Consider the following 19,125-nt stretch of genomic DNA (forward strand, 5'->3'; position numbering starts at 1 on the left):
ACCTATTCATAGATGTGCTTATTGATGAAGGTAACTTCTTCCCAGGGGACTTTTGATACAGCCCCTACGCTTGATCTAAATGTGAAACAGGCATAGCTTGCGGTACAGTTTTGGAAACATAAGGAATGTATCTTTCATATCAGCAAGAAATAATTTTCACACAGAAAAAAGGTAAATTAATACACATCTTTATAGGGTTAGGGTTAGTGTAGGGGTGGCAGGTAGCCTAGTGGTTAGAGCGTTGGGGCAGTAACCAAAAGGTTGCTAGATTGAATCCCCGAGCTGACAAGGTAGAAATCTGTTGTTCTGCCCCTGAACAAGGCAGTTAACCCACTGTTCCTAGGCTGTCATTGTAAATAAGAATTTGTTCTTAACTGTCTTGCCTAGTTAAATAAAAAATAGAGTCTTTCCACACTGCCATATCTCCATGTTATAGTATGTGTTTAAGGAAGACAGCTAATTACCACAGGTGGTCGCCTCTATCTAGCATCCTCTGAACATCCTCTGTAATGGAAGAAAGCCAACAGAAACATGTTGTAACCGAAAAATACTGTCGTTGCAACTGTGATAAAGCCGGATAAAACCGTGTACAGGGCGGCAGGTAGCCTAGCGGTTGGTGCGTTGGGCCAGTAACCTAAAAGTTGCTGGTTTGAATACCCAAGTCGACATGGTGAAAAATCTGTCTGTGCCCTTGAGCGAGGCACTTAACACTAATTTGCTCCAGGGGCGCCTTACTACTATGGCTGAAACAATTCAATTTACTGCACCTATCCGGTGTATGTGACAATGAAACACATTTTTTTAAGTGCATCTTTTGCAGTTGTGAAATTATTTTTATGTGATATGAAAGTTTCTAGAACTATATTGCAATTGAGAATCGATTCACATTTAGATGGAGTATTTGTCTGTTTTGGCTGCTAGAGCCCGTCTACTTTTGAAAATGAACATATAAGGTCCATGGACCTTAGGGAGTAACGGTAGGCTCATCTACACTGCTTTAGAGTACATTCTTGGGCTAAGGCAGACCCTAAAGACCCAAACTGTGCACAAACTGACTCACACAGGAGATACATTATTCAGCTGTGGAGACTGTGGGAAAAGCTTCAGTCTCAAAGGTTACCTAAGGAAGCACAAAGCAACTCACACAGGAGAGAAACCATTTATCTCTGGAGAATGAATGGTCAGACTGGGGTTATTGTTGATACATTAAACATATACTTTCCAGAAAAGATCTCCGCCCATTTGTCGAAAACTATTTTTCATTCATTTTGAACTAATTCTGCTAATTCATGATATTGAGTATTGATATACAATCGACTCCTGAGAAATAAATGATTCTCCCAGATCATCCTATACTTATGATAACCACTGTTTATCTAATGTTTTAAAAAAGAAGAAGTAGGCATCGTTTCACTTTACTAGTCTGTGGACTGGCTGCCTTGCACAGTAGTAAACCCCCAACCAGCTGGCAGCGCTGTTGTGTTTCTGAGCTTGCCACTCGCTAGCTAGAACCAAGGAATCGTCTAAAATTCCTGGAGTAGAACACGGAAGTAGGATTGGAGACGAATTTGTTTTGATTTTGAACATTCATTCTGTTGACTAAAGAAATACCAACTGACTCAGTTGAATTTGCAACGCAAAACTAATTTGATAGAAAATGTCTAAACTAGAGTTCTTGCGTGTGTTTTTGAATGAGCGTTTAACGGCTGCCGCTGTGGAGATTTTCGGGGCAGTTGAGGAAACGGTAGTGGGGTACCAGGAGGAGAATGATCGGCTACGGAGACTGCTGTGTATCACACCAAAGATAACATGTATAGGTTCGTATGTTTACTGAACACAAATATAAACGCAACATGTTACAGTTTATATCAGGAAATCAGTCAATTGAAATAAATTAATTTGGCCAAAATCTATGGATTCCTCTTTACTGGGAATACAGATATGCATCAGTTTGTACCTTAAAAAAGGGTCGGGGCGTGGATCAGAAAACCAGTCAGTATCTGGGTTGACCACCATTTGTCTCATGCAGCGCGACATATCTCCTTCGCAAGGAGTTGATCAGGCTGCTGATTGTGACCTGTGGAATGTTGTCCCACTCCACTACAATGGCGTTGCGAAGTTGCTGGATATTTGCGAGAACTGGAACACGCTGTCGTACAGGTCAATACAGAGCATTATAAACGTGCTCAATTGGGTGGCAAGTCTGGTGAGTATGCAGGCCATGGGACATTTTCAGCTTCCAGGAATTTATGTTCAGATCCTTGCAACATGGGGCTGTGCATTATCATGCTGAAACATGAGGTGATGGCAGCGGATGAATGGCACAGTCATGGGCCTCAGGATCTCCTCACGGTATCTCTGCATTCAAATTTCCATTGATACAATGGAATTGTGTTCATTGTCAGCAGGTTATGCCTGCCCAAACCATAACCCCACCGCCACCATGGGGCGCTCTATTCACAACGTTTACATCAGCAAACCGCTCACCCACACAACAACATACACACTGAAGTCCGTTATGATGGCGAACTGCAGTCAGGTCAAGCCCCTGGTGAGGACGACGAGCAAGCAGATGAGCTTCCCTGACGCGGTTTCTGACAGTTTGTGCATAAATGATTGGTTGCGCAAACCCACAGTTTCATCAGCTGTCCGGGTGGCTAGTCTCAGATGATCCCTCAGGTGAAGAAGCTGGATATGGAGGTCCTGGGCTGGTGTGGTTACACATGGTCTGCAGTTGTGAGGCTGGTTGGACCTATTGCCAAATTCTCTAAAATGACGTTGGAGTCGTCTTATGGTAGAGAAATGAACATAAAATTATCTGGTAACAGCTCTGGTGGACATTCCTGTAGTCAGCATGCCAATTGCACACTCCCTCAAATCTTGAGACATATGTGGCATTGTGTTTTGTGACAAAACTGCACATTTTAGAATGTCCTTTTATTGTCCCCAGCACAAGGTGCAGCTGTGTAATAATCATGCGGTTTATTCAGCTTCTTGATATGCCACACCTGTCAGGTGGATGGGTTATCTTGGCAAAAGAGAAAGGCTCACTAGCAGTGATGTAAAGAAATTTGTGCAAAACAAATTGATAGAAATAAGCTTTTTATGCGTATGGGAAAATTTCTGGGGTTGTTTTATATTTCAGCTCATGAAACATGGAAGCATCACTTTACATGTTGTGTTTATATTTTTGACAAGTAAATCATTTTACATAATAAATGTCAGTTTAAGTTTTGAACATTTGGAAATGAATTAAAATATATTTTTTAAGAGGTTGGCTTATTTGGAACACCTATGCATGAGGTTAAAGGGTACACTCGGTACCCATTAAGCCCAGTCTGGACTTTTCACATATTTGATCAAATCTTTTATTTCTTATAAAAATTAAAAAATAAATGTAAGTAAAAGTCATAAAACTTCACAAGAGATGAATCTGTCATTTTATATCTACTACAAAAATTAGGGCAGTATATGTTAGAAATGTCTAAACTTCGATTCTGGTGGGTTTAATAGGTACACTTAAATAGGTATACTTTGAAGGTACTTTACACTGAAGGAAGTTAAGCGACATGAAACCCACCCTTAACAAAATATTGTTCACTTAAACCTCAGTGCAGTCAAAAATGTGATTTCCTGTGTTTTTTATTTTTTATGATAAAATTATGATAATGCCCTTTCGGTGTAAGAGCTGTTTGAAAAGAGCCATTTCATCCCGTTTTGGTGGGATGAAGTTTTGGCCTACCTGGTGACATCACCAGGCGGTAAAGGAGTTAATAGACCAATAAGAAAGAGTTCCAAACTTTTCTGCCAATAACAGCTTTTTTGTTATGCTGCCCATTTTTGTAATCGGAAGACAAAACTCTACACACATTTTACATACGTGTCACTTTTTAAAAAATTTTTTTTTTACACATTCGTTACATAGCAAAAATATAGTTATTTGATATATCAGGGTATGGCTCAATTCAAATAGAAGGCAGTCAATTCAAAAAGTAAACTAAAATTACAATTAAATAATTGTAAAATGTTCATTTATTTTCAATGAATTCTCAATAAACTGACAAGTAGAAGCTATTTCTTTCCAAACTATTTACATTTCAGAATTTTAAATAAAAATGACCTGAATTGACTGCCTTTAATTTGAATTGAGCCCAGCTCTGACATCTGGATAGATTGTACTTAAACATATCAGGTAAATGTGAAATAGTGTTTTCAGTCATAACTATTATAAATCATGAGCTTTTAATCCTACCCCTTAGCTACCCTCAGCCAACCCCACCTATTTCTGTACACCACCCACGTATGATTTCCATGTGCCATACATTTTGAGCCTTTCTAATTGCATAGTATCTACAGATTGTAAGTCAAAGATTTATATTTTTTACTAAGCATTATTTTTGGTTTATTGACTATGGTTTTCCAAATCTCCCAACTGTGCTATTTGTAGGGTTAGTTTTAGGTGAATGGAGTGATTTTTCTGCCATTCCTGAACCTGTGACCAGAAACAAGCTACATAGGTTCAATACCAGAATATGTGATCTAGTGATTCTCTCTCTTCGCAACTATAAAAGCTAGTTTTCAGATTTCCCATCCCCACTCAGAACATTCCCAGACAGTCCTAGCAGAAATCGAGGAATAGCTCTTTGCTAAGAAACTAAACTATATGACCAAAAGTATGTGGACACATGCTCATTGAACATCTCATTCCAACCATGGGCATTAATATGGAGTTGGTTCCCCCTGTGCTGCTATAACAGCCTTCACTCTTTCGAAAAGGCTTTCCACTAGATGTTGGAACATTGCTCCGGGGACCTCCATGCAGCCCCAAGAGCTTTAGTAAGGTTGGGCACTGATTTTGGACGATTAGGCCTGGCTCGCAGCTGGTGTTCCAATTCATCCTTAAGGTGTTCTATGGGGTTGAGGTCAGGGCTCTATGCAGGCCAGTCAAGTTCTTCCACACTGATCTCAACAAACCATTTTTGTATGGACCTCGCTTTGTGCACGGGGGCATTGTCATGCTGAAATAGGAAAGGGCCTTCCCCAAACTGTTGCCACAAAGTTGGAAGCACAGAATCGTTTAGATTCTGTTGCGTCAAAATTTCTATGGGGCCTAGCCCGAATCATGAAAAACATCCCCAGACCATTATTCCTCTTCCACCAAACTGTACAGTTGGCACAATACATTGGGGCAGGTAGTGTTCTCGTGGCATCTGCCAAACACAGATTTTTCCTTCGGACTGCCAGATGGTGAAGCGTGATTCATCACTCCAGAGAATGCGTTTCCATTGCTACAGAGTCCAATGGCGGCGAGCTCCCGAAAGAACAGTTATTGTGCTGACGTTGCTTCCAGAGGCAGTTTGGAAGTTGGTAGTGAGTGTTGAAATCGAGGACAGACGATGTTTACGCTCTGCACACTTCAACACTTGACGCTCCCATTCTGTGAGCTTGTGTGGCCTACCACTTCACTGCTGAGCCGTTGTTGTTCCTAGACGTTTCCATTTCACAATAACAGCACTTACAGTTGACCGGGGTAGCTCTAGCAGGGCAAAACATTTGACATACTGACATGTTGGAAAGGTGGTATCCTATAATAGTGCCAATTTGAAAGTCACTGAGTTCTTCATTCAGCCCATGCTACTGCCAATGTTTGTCTATGGAGATTGCATGGATTTGTTCTCAATGTAATACACCTGTCAGCAACAGGTTGTGACTGTAATAGCTGAATTCCTGATACTTGCTGGTTGAAAATGCAATCTACACAGGATCTTCTAATCAGCCTGTTTGCATGGGTCGGAGTTTTGGCTTGCCTGGTGACATCACCAAGCTGTAAATTGGTTGATATACCAATAATAAAGACAGTTCCAAACCTCTCTGCCAATAACAGCTAGTTTTAAGTTTCCCCCTCCCCATTCAGACCACTCCCAGACAGTCCTAGCCAAATTCTTGCTTAAGAGCAATTTTTTTTGCCATTTTAATGGGAAACTATTACAGTAAGGTGCCTAATTGTTACCCAGAAATGATTTGATATTGATTTAAAAACAGTTGCATTGGTCCTACATGTAGTTCACTACTCCCCATCACTGCCAATTAGCTAGGCAGGCCAAATGCATTTTCACGATTAACTAATATCATAAAAATCAATAAATCATAGCACTTTTGGGGGCTCGTTCGACAGTTTTTACCTGATTAAGTTCGTCCCTGTTGATGAAAAATTATCTTAAAAGTACTGTTTCTGCTTCCTGTGGTTGTGGATTTTCGATGTATTGCCCAGTATCAAAACCCTGGTTTCAAATGTCCAATTTCATAACCAATATGCTGATATTTGACCAAAACATAAAAAAATACTCTACACATCACACTTGTGTTCAGATAACTTGTATTTTGCTCAGTTAGCAACTTATAATCTACCACATAGAGGCACTCTTTCCTCAGGTCAAAAAAAAATATCCCAATGCCCCAGGGCAGTGATTGGGGACACTGCCCTGTGTTGAGTGCTGTCCTTCGGATGGGTGTCCTGACTCTCTGTGGTCACTAAAGATCCCATGGCACTTATCGTAAGAGTAGGGGTGTTAACCCCGGTGTCCTGGCTCAGTCAACTTACCTGATAAAATAATGGTCAAATAAAATAAGAACATACTACTTTTGAATGTTTAGCGTAGCTAGGTGTACTCAGGCATGTCTAAAGTCTGATGACTGTATGATTCAGGTGTTCGATTTAATTATGTGGTGTATATAGCAAACCTCTGCTCCTCTTCTTCCCTCCAGACTCCCTGCCGCTCTCTCCCATAGTTTATGAAGAGGAGTCTCCCCCTGAGCAGCAGCACTGTGAGCAGGAGTGGAGCCCCAGTCTGGGGCGGGAGGACCCAGGGCACACACAGATTAAAGAGGAACAGGAGGAACTCGGCACCAGTCATGAGGAAGAGCAGCTTCAAAGGCTGGAGGCTGATATCATAGAGTTTAAATTCACTCCTTTCTGTGTGAAAAGTGAATGGGATCAGGAAGACCCACTTTGGTCCTTGACTCTTCCCCAAACCCAGACTGTGGAGAACAGAGACAGTGACTCTAAACTAGTGGATTCTAAACCTTTTGGCACTGTGACCCACCTAAAGGGTCTCGAGAATCCCTGTGACCCTCCATTTAATCAAAACAATGACTCCAGCTATTTCTCAATTGTAAGCCGCAACCCAGTAGGGCTTGACATTAGCCCACCATTGGGGGAACACTGTTCCAAACCCACCACCATGTCTAGAATAACTCACCACTGCTGTGACTGTGGTGAAACATTTGCTCAGAAAGCTGACCTACAGAGGCATGTTACTCTCCCCGAGAAGAGACCCAGTGAATGCCGCTTCTGCAAAACAAACTACAACTCCACCTGTAAACTGGAGGCACATGTCCGACTCTGTCATGGTGGGAAACCCTACACCTGTCCTGTTTGTGGCGAGACCTTCAAAGTGAAAGGAGATCTTTCCAAACACACAATGATTCACACAGACGAGAAACCATTTAGCTGTAGCTGTGATGACTCTGGGAAGAGCTTCAATCTCAAGGAACACTTAACCATAGATATACTGACCGGCACTGGAAAGAAACCATTTAACTGTGGTGTCTGTGGAAAAGGCTTTAGTCAGAAGGGTTCCCTTAAGAAGCATATATTTACTCACACGGGAGAGAAACGATTTACCTGTAATGACTGTGGGAAAGGCTTCCAACAGAAGTGGACCCTATCTGAACATATACGTACTCACACAGGAGAGAAGCCGTTTAGCTGTGTTGACTGTGGGAAAAGCTTCAATTTGAAGGGGAACCTAAGGAAGCATAAACTGACTCACACAGGAGATAAACCATTCAGTTGTGGTGACTGTGGGAAAAGTTTCAATTTGAAGGGGAACCTAAGGAAGCATAAACTCACTCACACAGGAGAGAAACCGTTTAGCTGTTGTGACTGTGGGAAGAGCTTCAATCTGAAGCAACACCTAAACATGCATACATTGACTCACACAGGAGAGAAACCGTTTAGCTGTGGTGACTGTGGGAAAAGCTTCACTCAGAAGTCTAGCCTGCTGACACATGTGAAAACAATCCACAAAGGAATAAAACTGGATGAAAATTGATAGAGGCAATTCAATTATGACAAATAGATATTATGTAAGAAGAAGGAAATTAAAGGGTAGGATGTGGACATCACTCGTAGGGGGGGACTGAAGAAAACAACTCTGGATTATTCATATTCATATAGATGTGTGATTAATTTAAAGTTAGATTTTATTTGAATGATGACGTAAGGATAAAACAGAACAGAGTATTTTAGGAAACACACAGATCTGCTGTTCAAAGTCTGTTGATGTTTTCAACGGCATTAGAAACAGGAATTCCTCTTAGTTTGTTTTGGAATTTCTCTCAGGGCGATGAGAAAATGGTCTGAATAATGTTATTTGTACATTTTTTTTTAAAAAAGGTACCTTCCAGAAAATGCTATAAAGTTTTCTCATCCATTTTGACCTAATGCTGCTTATCTATATTATAACATAAGCCTTCTAAGCTGCGGGAGAGTACAATTTTGGGCTGATTTTCTTCATTTTAGGTTAAAAAGAAGAGTGTCGTCCTCTTACATCTGTCTGTACACTTGATATGTCGCTGTGTTTTGTATAATATTATTTAAGATCGTGCTGTCATAATGCATTTGATGTAAGTAATTGTGGGCCCATTTTGAATCTGTAGAATGACTCCATTACCCACAATGCTCATCGACTGGATTTTTACAAAATTACCATGGCAATTATGTGTCACAATAATAATATACATTTTTGCAACATGCTGCAATCCATGATATTGAAGGTAAGGTAACACTTTACTTGACACCCAGCGGCATAACACATTATGACACGGTCATAACTGCTTTATGGCTGGTAATGACACCTACAGTGCATTCGGAAAGTATTCAGACCCCTTAACCTTTTCTACATTTTGTTACGTTACAGCCTTATTCTAAAATGGTTTAAATAGTTTTTTCCCCCTCATCAATCTATACCCCATAATGACAAAGCAAAAACTGTATTTTTTTAGACATTTTACAAATTGTATTACAATTAGGCTGAAATATGACACATAGATTGCGTCGCTGTACAGCTATTTTCAGAGATAGTTGTCCTTCTGGAAGGTTCTCCCATCTCCACAGAGGAACTCTGGAGCTCTGTCAGAGTGACCATCGGGTGTTTGATCATCTCCCTGACCAAGGCCCTTCTCCCCTGACTTCTCAGTTTGGCCAGGCGGCCAGCTCTAGGAAGAGTCTTGGTGGTTCCAAACGTATTCCGTTTAAGAATGATGTAGGCCACTGTGTTCTTGGGGAACTTCAATGCTGCATGTTTTTTTTTGTACCTTTCCCCAGATCTGTGCCTCGAAAAAAAATCTGTTTCGGAGTTCTACAGACAATTCTTTCGACCTCATGGCTTGGTTTTTGCTCTGACATGTACATTTTGCAAACATCTATAAATACCTGTTTTCACTTTGTAATTACGGTGTATTGTGTGTAGATTGATGAGTATATTTTATTTATTTAATCCAGTTTAGAATAAGACTGTAACGTAACAAAATGTGGAAAAGGGGAAGGGGTCTGAATACTTTCCAAATGCACTGTACATAAGTGTTTAAAGCCACATTTATTCACATCAGTTTTTTTCCCTGCCAATACGATTTTTTTCCATTTGAAAGTTTGTTTCTTAAGTCCTTAGTTGTTGTAATGAATTCTTTAGTCATGTTTTTTTCTTCCCATCATTTTAAATCACTTTATGACACTGTCATACAGCCTTGTGATCACCGTGTGTCACTTTACTTGGACTAAGAAAATACACTTTATATAACAATGTCAAGAAGCATTATGACCATCATAATCATTATAAGCCAGATAGGCCTGTCAGGTAAATGCCCTTATGTCAGTCATCAGTCAAAAAGAGGGCGTCTTGTCCTGCTCCTTAAATCTGGTCCCCCATTCATCCCAGTCATCAGAAACTGAGCTTTCGGGTAGGTGCATGTCTGACATGCACACTTATAATAATTTAATAATGGTCAATTTCAGAAAATGTTACATAACATAAACATACTCTGTTGACAAGTATACTATGGTGTATAATATAATGTTTTGCTTTGTGTGGTAGGTTTTGTGGGTCTTGACACTCTTATTTAGGTGTCATAACCAGCCATAAATTAAAGCAAATACACACTATATATACAAAAGTATGTGGACACCCCTTCAAATTAGTGGATTCGGTTATTTCAGCCACACCCGTTGCTGACAGGTGTATAAAATCGAGCACACAGCCATGAAATCTCCATAGACAAACAATGGCAGTAGAATGGCCTTACTGAAGAGCTCAATGACTTTCAACGTGGCACCATCATAGGATGCCACCTTTCCGACAAGTAAGTTCATAAAATTTCGTTTCACCTGGTGCTGTTATTGTGAAGTGGAAACATCTAGGAGCAAGAATGGCTCAGCCGCAAAGTGGTAGGTCACACAAACTCACAGAAAGGGAGCGGCGAGTGCCGAAGTGCGTAACAATTGTTTATCCTCGGTTGCAACACTCACTACCGAGTGTCGGCTGGAGTGGTGTAAAGTGTCAGCTGGAGTGCCAAGCGTCGGCTGGAACCAAGAGTCGGCTGGAGTGGTGTAAAACTTGCCGCCATTGGACTCTGGAGCAGTGGAAATGAGTTCTCTGGTGTGATGTATCACGCTTCCTCATCTGGCAGTCCGGTGGACAAATCTGGGTTTGGCAAATGGCAGGAGAACGCTACTTGCCCAAAGTCATAGTGCCAACTGTAAAGTTTGGTGGAGGAGGAATAATGGTCTGGGGCTGTTTTTCATGGTTCGGGCTAGTCCCCTTAGTTCTAGCGAAGGGAATTCAACGCCACTGCATACAATGACATTCGAGAATATTCTGTACTTCCAACTTTGTGCCAACAGTTTGCGGAATGCTTTTTCCTGTTTCAGCATGACATAGCGAGGTCCATACAGAAATGGTTTGTCAAGATTGGTGTGGAATAACTTGACTGGCCTGCACAGATCCCTGACTTCAACCCCATCAAACACCTTTGGGATGAATTGGAATGCCGACTGCGAGCCAGGCCTAATCGCCCAACATCAGTGTCTGACCTCACTAATGCTCGTGGCTGAATGGGAGCAAGTCCCTGCAGCAATGTTCCTAGTGGAAAGCCTTCCCAGAAACGGAGGCTGTTGGTACCAACTCAGGACTGTCTTGGAAAATCTTAATTTTTTTCTTAACTGACTTGCCTAGTTAAAATAAAAATATTAATGACAATGGTTTTGGAATGAGATGTTCGACAATCAGGTGTCCACATACCTTTGGCCTTCTTGTGTATGTCACAACAGTGTAATAACATGTTATGACGCCGGGTGTCAAGTAAAGTGTTACCCCACAAGGGTGTATGCTCAGCCCCCTCCTGTACTCCCTGTTCACCCATGACTGCGTGGCCAAGCACGCCTCCAACTCAATCATCAAGTTTGCAGTAGTAGGCTTGATTACCAACGATGACGAGACAGCCTACAGGGAGGAGGTGAGGGCTCTGGGAATGTGGTGCCTGGAAAACAACCTCTCACTCAATGTCAACAAAACAAAGGAGTTGATTGTGGACTAAAGGGAACAGCAGAGGTTGCAACCCCCTATCCACATCGACGGGACCGCAGTGGAGAAGGTGGAAAGCTTCAAGTTCCTTGGTATATACATTATTGACAAACTGAAATGGACCGCCCACACAGACAGTGTGGTGAAGGCGCAACAACCTCAGGAGGCTAAAGAAATTTGGCTTGTCACTTAAAACCCTCACAAATGTTTACAGATGCACAATTCAAAGCATCCTGTCGGGCTGTATCACCGCCTGGTACGGCATCTGCACCGCCCGCAACCACAAGGCTCTCCAGATGTGGTCTGCCCAACGCATTACCGGGGTCAAACTACCCGCCCTCCAGTACACCTACAGCACCCAATGTCACAGGAAGGCCAAAAAGATCATCAAGGACGTCAACCACCCGAGCCATTGCCTGTTCACCCCACTATCAACCAGAATGCGAGGTCAGTACAGGTGCATCAACGCTGGGACCAAGAGACTGAAAAACAGCTTCTATTTCAAGGCCATTAGACTGGTAAACAGCCATCACTAGGACATTAGAGGCTGCTGCCTGTAGGCATAGACTTGGAATCACTGGCCACTTTAAGGAATGGAACACTAGTCACTTTAATGATGTTTACATATCTTGCATTACTCATCCTCATATGTATATACTGTATTCTATACTATTCCACAGTATCTCATTCACTTATTACTCATCTCATATGTACGTATATACTGTTTTTCTATACTATTCTACAGTATCTCATTCACTTAATAATGCTTACATATCTTGCATTACTCATCTCATATGTACGTATATACTGTTTTTCTATACTATTCTACTGTATCTTAGTCTGTTCCGCTCTGACATTGTTTGTCCATATGTACTGTGTATAGTCTTAATCCCTAGTTAGATTTGTGTGTATTGGGTATATGTTGTGTAATTTGTTAGATATTACTTGTTATATAGTACTGCACTGTGGGAGCTAGCACAAGCATTTTATTACACCCACAATAACATCTGCAAATCACTTGTATGTGACCAATAAATGATTGGAACTGCGCTGCTTTGCTTATAGTCTACAGGGGCCCGTGCGTAAGATCTTCAACGACATATCTCATGACCTGCTGCCCTGTTTCCCTAATTCTTAAACCAGCGTTTCCCAAACTCCGTCCTGGGGACCCTAAGGGGTGCACGTTTTTGTTTTTTCCCTAGCAATACACAGCTGACTAAAATAATAAAAGCCCAATGATGAGGTGATTATTTGAATCAGCTGTGTACTCCTAGGGCAAAACCAAAACATGCACCCCTTGGGGTACCCAGGACTGAGTTTGGGAAACACTGTCTTAAACTAACCTTCAAACCTTTCAAATAATGCTGTTAAATAAAACTAGGTATATAATGAGTCAAATAAGCATTAGGCCTAAAACATAGGCAACAAACGTTAGCTGGTAGATGCCAGCCCACACCGTTGCCAGCCCAATACTACAAGGGCTCCAGAGTGCAACTATTAAAACCATGAATTGATCAAACAGTAGCCTAAAGTGCATTGAAGGCCCAATGATTTCCCTGTGTTTATATACAGTACCAGTCAAAAGTTTGGACACACCTACTCATTCAAGGGTTTTTCTTTATGTTTACTATTTTCTACATTGTAGAATGACAGTGAAGACATCAACACTATGAAATAACACATATGGAATTATATAGTAACAACAACAAAAAAGTGTTAAACAAACCAAATTGATTTTAGATTGTAGATTCTTCTTTTAGATTTTAGACCCTTTGCCTTTGACAGCTTTGCACACTCTTGGCATTCTCTCAACCAGCTTCACCTGGAATGCTTTTCCAACAGTCTTGAAGGAGTTCCCACATATTTTGAGCACTTGTTGGCTGCTTTTCCTTCACTCTGCGGTCCAACTCATCCCAAACCATCTCAGTTGGCTTGAGGTCGGGGGATTGTGGAGGCCAAGTTATCTGATGCAGCACTCAATCACTCTCCTTCTTGGCCAAATAGCCCTTAGACAGCCTGGAGGTGTGTTGGGTCATTGTCCTGTTGAAAAACAAATGATAGTCCCACTAAGCGCAACCAGATAGGATGGCGTATCGCTGCGGAATGCTGTGGTAACCATCCTGGATAGGTGTGCCTTGAATTCTAAATATATCGCTGACAGTGTCAGCAGTAAAGCACCATCACACCTCCTCCTCCATGCTTCACGGTGGGAACCACACATGCGGAAATCATCTACTCTGCTTCTCACAAAGACACAGCGGTTGGAACTAAAAATCTCAAATTTGGACTCATCAGAACAAAAGATAGATTTCCACCGGTCTAATGTCCATTGCTCGTGTTTCTTGGCCCAAGCAAGTCTTATTATTGGTGTCCTTTAGTAGTGGTTTCTTTGCAGCAATTCAACCATTAAGCCCTGATTCACACAGTCTTCTCTGAACAGTAGATGTTGAGATGTGTCTGTTACTTGAACTCTGTAAAGCATTTATTTGGGCTACAATTTCTGAGGCGTGTAACTCTAATGAACCCATCCTCTGCAGCAGGGATAACTCTGGGCCTTCCTTTCCTGTGGTGGTCCTCATGAGAGCCAGTTTCATCATAGCACTTGATGGTGTTTGCGACTGCACTTGAATAAACTTTTAAAGCTCTTAAAATTTTCCATATTGACTGACCTTCATGTCTTAAAGTAATGATGGACTGTTGTTTCTCTTTGCTTATTTCCCATAATATGGGCTTGGTCTTTTACCAAATAGGGCTATCTTCTGTGTACCACTCCTACCTTGTCACAACACAAATGATTGGCTCAAACTCATTAAAAACTCATTAAGAAGAAATTGCACAAATTCACTTTTTAAAAGGCACACCTGTTAATTGAAATGCATTACAGGTGACAACCTCATGAAGCTGGTTGAGAAATTGTGCAAAGTTGTCATCAAGGCAAAGGGTGGCTACTTTGAAGAATCTCAAATATAAAATATATTTGGACTTGTTTAAAACTTTTTTGGTTACTACATGATTCTATATGTGTTAATTCATAGTTGATGTCTTCACTATTATTCTACAATGTAGAAAGTAGTCAAACATAAAGAAAAACACTTGAATAAGTAGGTGTGTCCAGACTTTTGACTGGTACTGTATGTGTATATATACACTGCTCAAAAAAATAAAGGGAACACTTAAACAACACAATGTAACTCCAAGTCAATCACACTTCTGTGAAATCAAACTGTCTATTTAGGAAGCAACACTGATTGACAATACATTTCACATGCTGTTGTGCAAATTGAATAGACAACAGGTGGAAATTATAGGCAATTAGCAAGACACCCCCAATAAAGGAGTGGTTCTGCAGGTGGTGACCACAGACCCCTTCTCAGTTCCTATGCTTCCTGGCTGATGTTTTGGTCACTTTTGAATGCTGGCGGTGCTTTCACTTTAGTGGTAGCATGAGACAGAGTCTACAACCCACACAAGTGGTTCAGGTAGTGCAGCTCATCCAGGATGGAACATCAATGCGAGCTGTGGCAAGAAGGTTTGTAGTGTGGTTTTCCACTTTAATTTTAAGTGTGACTCCAAATCCAGACCTCCATGGGTTGATAAATTTGATTTCCATTGATAATTTTTGTGTGATTTTGTTGTCAGCACATTCAACTATGTAAAGAAAAAAGTATTTAATAAGAATATTTCATTCAGATCTAGGATGTGTTATTTTAGTGTTCCCTTTATTTTTTTGAGCAGTGTATATATACACTGTAAACACAATCATAAATAAATGGCAAGGCAATAGCAAAAACGTCAAAATCATATACATGTTTTTTTTCAGCTGACAGTTCATATTGTAACGATCACATGGATGATTCAGTCTGTTTGATGACATCATCAGATGGTAACTCGTCTTGAGGAGATTTGACTGTTGAACACAAGCCTATAAGAATATCATGGACAGAGATTAGCATCGGAGTTAAACTGATTCAACTGCACAACCTCAGAGGTAATGGAAAGGTTAGTTTGCCATTTTTAAGGGTAAAAAAAGTGTCCATAGAAGACATTTAACAGAAATAGCTGCAACTTATGTCTATTTGAAATGAACAATTTCAGTCAACATTACTTGATAACAGTATTCTTGTATTTGTACTTATTAGGGATTCCCATTAGCTACTGCCAAGGCAGTGATATAAGAGCATGACATAAAGAAGGAGTATACTGAAATAAAGTGGTCACCTCGAGCCCTGCAACATTTTATCATCAGCACAATAGACACCAGTAGAAAGGGAGACACCACCAGTAAACCACACAGCAGCCTGGGCAGCAGAGAGATGAAGACAACAGAACCTGGAGAGAATATCAAACACATGTTTTACCATCAACACACACACACACACACACACACACACACACACACACACACACTGCTCTTCTCACCTCTCACTGTCACCCAGCTCTCTGGTGATTCTCCTTCATTAGATTTACACTTATAGAAGCCTTCATCTGACTTGGACACTGCAGGGATGTTCATCTCTCCTGTGGTTTCATTCCTGATGAGTACTCCATCTTTGTAGAAATCAACCCTGGGGTTCGGGTTTGTTTCCTGATAACTATTTGCACAGCGCAGAGTCACAGAGTCTCCCTCAGTTATAGGATAGGCAGGGCTCTCCAGGATTAAAGCACCAGCTGTGCAACATAATGTAGAAATAAAACTGTAAATCTGGAGCAATCACTCACAATATCTTAACGTCTTATATGTTTGTTTTTAGGAGATGCAATCATTCAGTTTCAGAATTGAACATGACAATTTCCTTAGCACCATCAAACAACTGTTTACCACAACAAGTGGGAAGATGAACATTTTGTGATAGTTTGAAGTACGGACTGCAGCTAAACTCAGCAAAAAAAAGAAACGTCCTTTTTTCAGGACTCTGTATTTCAAAGATAATTTGTAAAAATCCAAATAACTTCACAGATCTTCATTGTAAAGTGTTTAAACACTGTTTCCCATTATTGTTCAATGAACCATAAACAATTAATGAACTTGGAACGGTCGTTAAGACACTTAAAGCCTACAGACGGTAGGCAATTAAGGTCACATTTATGACAACTTAGGACACTGAAGAGGCCTTTCTACTGACTCTGAAAAACACCAAAAGAAAGACTCCCAGGTTCCCTGCTCATCTGCGTGAATGTGCCTCCTGTGCAAGGAGGCATGAGGACTGCAGATGTGGCCAGGGCAATAAATTGCAATGTCCGTACTGTGAGATGCCTAAGACAGCAGGAGAGGGTGACAGGATGGACAGCTGATCGTCTTCGCAGTGGCAGACCATGTGTAACAACACCTGAACAGGATCGGTACATCCGAACATCACACCTGCGGAACAGGTACAGGATGGCAATAACAACTGCCCGAATTACACCAGGAACACACAATCCCTCCATCAGTGCTCGGACTGTCCACAATAGGCTGAGAGAGGCTGGACTGGGGGCTTGTAGGCCTGTTGTAAGGCAGGTCCTCACCAGACATCACCAGCAATGTTGCCTATGGGCACAAACCCACTGTCGCTGGACCAGATAGGACTGGCAAGAAGTGCTCTTCTCTGACGAGTTGCGGTTCTGTCTCACCAGGGGTGATGGTCGGATTTGTGTTAATCGTCAAAGGAATGAGCGTTACACCGAGGACTGTACTCTGGAGAGGGATCGATTTGGAGGTGGAGGGTCTGTCATGGTCTGGGGCGGTGTGTCACAGCATCATCGGACTGAGCTTGTTGTTATTGCAGGCAATCTCAACGCTGTGCGTTACAGGGAAGACATCCTCCTCCCTCGTGTGGTACCCTTCTTGCTCATCCTGACATGACCCTCCAGCATGACAATGCCACCAGCCATACTGCTCGTTCTGTGTGTGATTTCCTGCAAGACAGGAATGTCAGTATTCTGCCATGGCCAGTAAAGGGCCTGGTTCTCAATCCCATTGAGCACATCTGGGACCTGTTGGATCGGAGGGTGAGGGTTAGGGCCATTCCCCTCAGAAATGTCCAGGAACTTGCAGCTTAATGCAGCTGGTGGCCACACCAGATACTGACTGTTACTTTTGATTTTGACCCTCCTTTGTTCAGGGACACATTCTTCCATTTCTGTTAGTCACATGTCTGTGGAACTTGTTCAGTTTATGTCTCAGTTGTTGAATCTTGTTTTGTTCATACAAATATTTACACATGTTAAGTTTGCTAAAAAATAAACACAGATGACGTTTCTTTTTTTGCTGAGTTTATAAATGTCCACTGTCTTTCCATTTTCTTCACACAGAGAGAGTACAGAGATCAAAACCAACAAAACACCACTCATTAATCTCTTAGCACAGTTTACTATAACTGTAGCGAAAGAACTCTCAACTACTTACAATAATAACAACTTGATACTACAAGGAATCCAACAAAAATTGCATTTTGAATTCATTGTTATTGACAGCACATTTTGCAACCACTGAGTTGGCACCACTCTTTAGTTCCTGAGTGATGACATGGTTAAATGCACACCACCACACTAACCAGGTCTGCGTGGCATTGGTTATGCAAGCTAAGGTTCTCACAGAGAAGCAACATCAATGTAGGGTAGTCACTTTCTTGTGAGAGCTTGTGGTTTGATATCAGAATGTGCAGAGGCTTGTTTCATGTTGCACCCACCATAGATAGATAGAGATAGATAGATAGTTTACTTTCTATGACTATATATCTATCTATCTATGTAAAAAAAAAAAAAGAAGCTGACAGCTGCCTACCGTGAACCTGCAGAGTGACAGCCTTAGCGGGAATCTGCTTGTCTGTTTCAGCAGTAACAAGAAATTCCCCTGAGTCTTGCAGAGTCAGTTTCCTAATTGTTAAACTGAAGTTAATGACATTCAACTCTAGTCTCCCATCAAACTGGGATCCTCGTGAATACACAACTTCTGAGTTGAATTCTACAATATCCTTTCCTCTGTACTTCCACTGCATTATGGTGACATTTTGCCCCTCTAAGCCTGCAGGGATCTCCACGGAGTCCCCTACTGTCTTGTGGAATGACAGGTATGAAGAAACACCCACACCTGAAACACAAACATGTACATTAGCATTCTGACACCAATCAAAGGTTACTCTTTACATTACAGTGCACTTACTTACATGAATAATTACACAGTAGTACGGTGTAGCAAGTATATTATACTGAATGTGGTATATATCTTTAAATATTTACATATCTGATTGTGTGGGTCCTATTTTACTCAATTAAAGTCCACCCCCTCCCCAACATTCAGTAGAACAGGATGAGATGACAGGAAAAGAGAAGTGGGGGTGGATCTGATAACCCCTCCTCAGCTCACAAGTACAAACCACATTGTGTTTAATGTTTAATTATTCACCAGAAATGCATCATATCCTGCATGGGCGGCATTACAAAGACATGCCAGTCTGAAGTAATGAATTATAAACCCTTACAACAAAAAAAGACAAATTAAGACAGT

At 41.3% G+C, this 19,125-nt stretch overlaps 2 protein-coding genes across 2 annotated transcripts in view; one reads left to right on the forward strand and one right to left on the reverse strand.

Moving 5' to 3' along the window:
* Nucleotides 1-1,543: 1,543 nt before the first annotated feature.
* LOC112214579 (zinc finger protein 501) lies at nucleotides 1,544-8,495 on the forward strand. Its single transcript, XM_024373440.2, has 2 exons — nucleotides 1,544-1,817; nucleotides 6,766-8,495. The coding sequence occupies exons 1-2, from the start codon at nucleotides 1,658-1,660 to the stop codon at nucleotides 8,112-8,114; spliced, it is 1,509 nt and encodes a 502-aa protein (XP_024229208.1). The 5' UTR covers nucleotides 1,544-1,657; the 3' UTR covers nucleotides 8,115-8,495.
* Nucleotides 8,496-15,756: 7,261 nt separating this feature from the next.
* LOC112214580 (immunoglobulin superfamily member 1) overlaps nucleotides 15,757-19,125 on the reverse strand; it is a 30,635-nt gene continuing 27,266 nt past the window's right edge. The window contains exons 18-20 of the mRNA XM_042297799.1: nucleotides 18,403-18,708; nucleotides 16,059-16,307; nucleotides 15,757-15,968 (exon numbers count right to left, since the gene is read on the reverse strand). Coding sequence (XP_042153733.1) covers nucleotides 15,775-15,968; nucleotides 16,059-16,307; nucleotides 18,403-18,708 — 749 coding nt within the window. The 3' untranslated portion in view covers nucleotides 15,757-15,774. The remainder of the gene's footprint in view (nucleotides 15,969-16,058; nucleotides 16,308-18,402; nucleotides 18,709-19,125) is intronic.

The sequence above is a fragment of the Oncorhynchus tshawytscha genome, linkage group LG15, assembly GCF_018296145.1.
Source record: "Oncorhynchus tshawytscha isolate Ot180627B linkage group LG15, Otsh_v2.0, whole genome shotgun sequence".
In the NCBI taxonomy this organism is placed as follows: Eukaryota; Metazoa; Chordata; class Actinopteri; order Salmoniformes; family Salmonidae; genus Oncorhynchus; species Oncorhynchus tshawytscha.

What these genes read in the sequence shown, in the direction of transcription:
- LOC112214579 (XM_024373440.2), top strand. Translation starts at nt 1,658, where the DNA reads ATGTCTAAACTAGAGTTCTTGCGTGTGTTTTTGAATGAGCGTTTAACG. An exon ending in ACCAAAGATAACATGTATAG is followed by an intron (nt 1,818 to 6,765) that starts GTTCGTATGTTT and finishes TCTTCCCTCCAG; the next exon opens with ACTCCCTGCCGCTCTCTCCC.